The 2,147-nt window shown below is 38.3% G+C and overlaps 1 protein-coding gene across 1 annotated transcript in view; it reads right to left on the minus strand.

Annotated features, from left to right (window-relative positions):
• Positions 1-775: 775 nt before the first annotated feature.
• Positions 776-2,147, minus strand: part of LOC136065960 (B3 domain-containing transcription factor VAL3-like) — a 12,316-nt gene continuing 10,944 nt past the window's right edge. Inside the window, exon 6 of the mRNA XM_065769799.1 lies at positions 776-2,067. Within this exon, the coding sequence (XP_065625871.1) occupies positions 1,152-2,067 (916 nt within the window). The 3' untranslated portion in view covers positions 776-1,151. The remainder of the gene's footprint in view (positions 2,068-2,147) is intronic.

Genomic DNA, 2,147 nt, shown 5'->3' on the forward strand with positions numbered 1-2,147 from the left:
TTAAAATTTAAACATTCAATTGAGGACAGTTTTAATCTTTGATCTTTTTGAAATTTTGTAAACATAAAGAAGATAATAAGAAGATGTAATCTAATGGTAAATTTGTTAAAATTCATATCCAATAAAAAGATACAAAGGGAGTTTGTAAAAAAACCTTGTCCTAAAAAAATTACTCAAACAAACAAGTTAAACAGCTTTGAATATATAAGTTTGTAAAAAGATTCATAATACATCAAATTATAATATAAATAGTTCATTTATAGTAAAATTATGATACAAGGTTGGTAAATCTAATTTATTAGTTCATAAACAAAAATTATCTAATCTAATTCACTCAAAATAATATAGATGTGATGTTTACTAACTATGGACAAATTCGAGTTTATTTTACAAAAAAAAATGATTCAAGCTTAAAAATGTAATCTTATTTGGTACTTTACTTGAGCTTGACTTATGTTCAAAACAATCATAAATTTTTAGTACTTGACTCTACTCAGTTCAGTTCATGAGTGCTAAGTATCGCTGCAATGAGAACTCTCTACCCTCGGATCACGACATTGAGTACGGTGCTCTTACCCTCTACGCTTACATTTCCACCAACGCGAACGTGAATGATAACCATACCAACTATCAGTATTCGTACATGTTAGCTCCCAACATTTTTCCCTACAAACTTGAAATTAAACAATAATGACTTGAATAGAATCCGGCTTTTTCCTGTCAGTCTCACAGATTATTTGAATTTAAATGCCAACAATTACCAAAAACAATGGAATTTAATTTACCAAAAAGCAATTTCTTTTATACCGGGCCGAAAAAACACAGAAAAATTACATCCTCAATGTTTCTGGATGAGGGTAGCAAGGTGAGCTACTAAAAAGAAACTATATAGCTTCAACCTAGTACCCACTTCAGTTGCAATATATTATCTCCCTACTTGAACATTTTGGTGTCAATTTATATTACTGTAGAGAGGACATCAAAGCACCTAATTCGTTTTTCAACCATGTGTCCACTCCCTACTCCTCTTCTTTATGTACAGACCTGAAGATTCATGAAGCCAATATGGGATGTACGACAGAAACTGCCCTAATCAATACCAACAGTCCCCACATAGCTGTTGATCAACATGTATACATGTAGAAGTTAACCTATCCGGCGGCCGGAGTGGATGCTGATGCTTTTATTGATAAAGATACAGGACGGTCTTCATCAGCATCAGAATGATTGCTTCCAAGGTTGATAATATTGGTGAGCTTTTCTCCCCCTGCTACATCTCCACTTGGATGTGACTGATTGGCTGATGAATTTCCACCAGAGCTTGATAATCTCTGCTGTTTAAGATACCTCTCAGTAGCATCTTGTAGCAACTTCATCATGCTGCCAGAATCAGAACCAGGTGATAGCTCTTCCTCCCGCTCTGGCTGAATATTCAGATCAATTTGACCTTTAAAAGGCGAAGAAGACGACTTCATCTTGTTAGGTTCATCGTCAGAAACCTCATTGATCTCTCTGATCTGCTTCGGACTACTATTTCCTGTATTATTATATAGCAGGGAATCATCATCCTGCAATTTTTCAGGCACTGGCAGCTGCCGTGGCTGCTGCTGATGCTGCTTTTTGCGTATTGTTTCAGCTTCTTTCTCTGATTGTTTCTTCTCGCGCCGCATCATTAGGGTGCGGAAACGGCGCTTCACTGTCTGGCAGACATTACAGGTGCAAGACTGCTTGTGTTTTGGGCCCTTCCCACTAGGGGGCTGAATGCACACAATGCACGAGCAGCCAGGTCTATGTCGGGGGTGTTTTGTTGTTGCTTGGGATGATGCCGGGAGTGTCTCACCCTCTCCCAAGATAGCTAGGTTTGCAAGAGTGTCAAGCCCCTCTAGAGCTTCAACATTATCTGGATCCCGTTTAGTAGCCTTCATTTTCCTGGTAGCGCCTGCCCAAACACAATGACAAGTAGCAAATTTGATGATTGGCAATGGATGGCAGTTCACTACCAGAACACCCACACTTGTGTGCGCACACAGGTACAGAGAGAGAGAGAGAGAGAGATAGTAGTAAAGTCTAGAAACCAGAGTACTTTAGTGCTATGCTCGACCATAAGCCTACTTGGAGTCCTCATGAATCATAAATGGTTGATGAGC

The sequence above is a fragment of the Quercus suber genome, unplaced genomic scaffold, assembly GCF_002906115.3.
Source record: "Quercus suber isolate HL8 unplaced genomic scaffold, Cork oak 2.0 scaffold_1397, whole genome shotgun sequence".
Taxonomy (NCBI): domain Eukaryota; kingdom Viridiplantae; phylum Streptophyta; class Magnoliopsida; order Fagales; family Fagaceae; genus Quercus; species Quercus suber.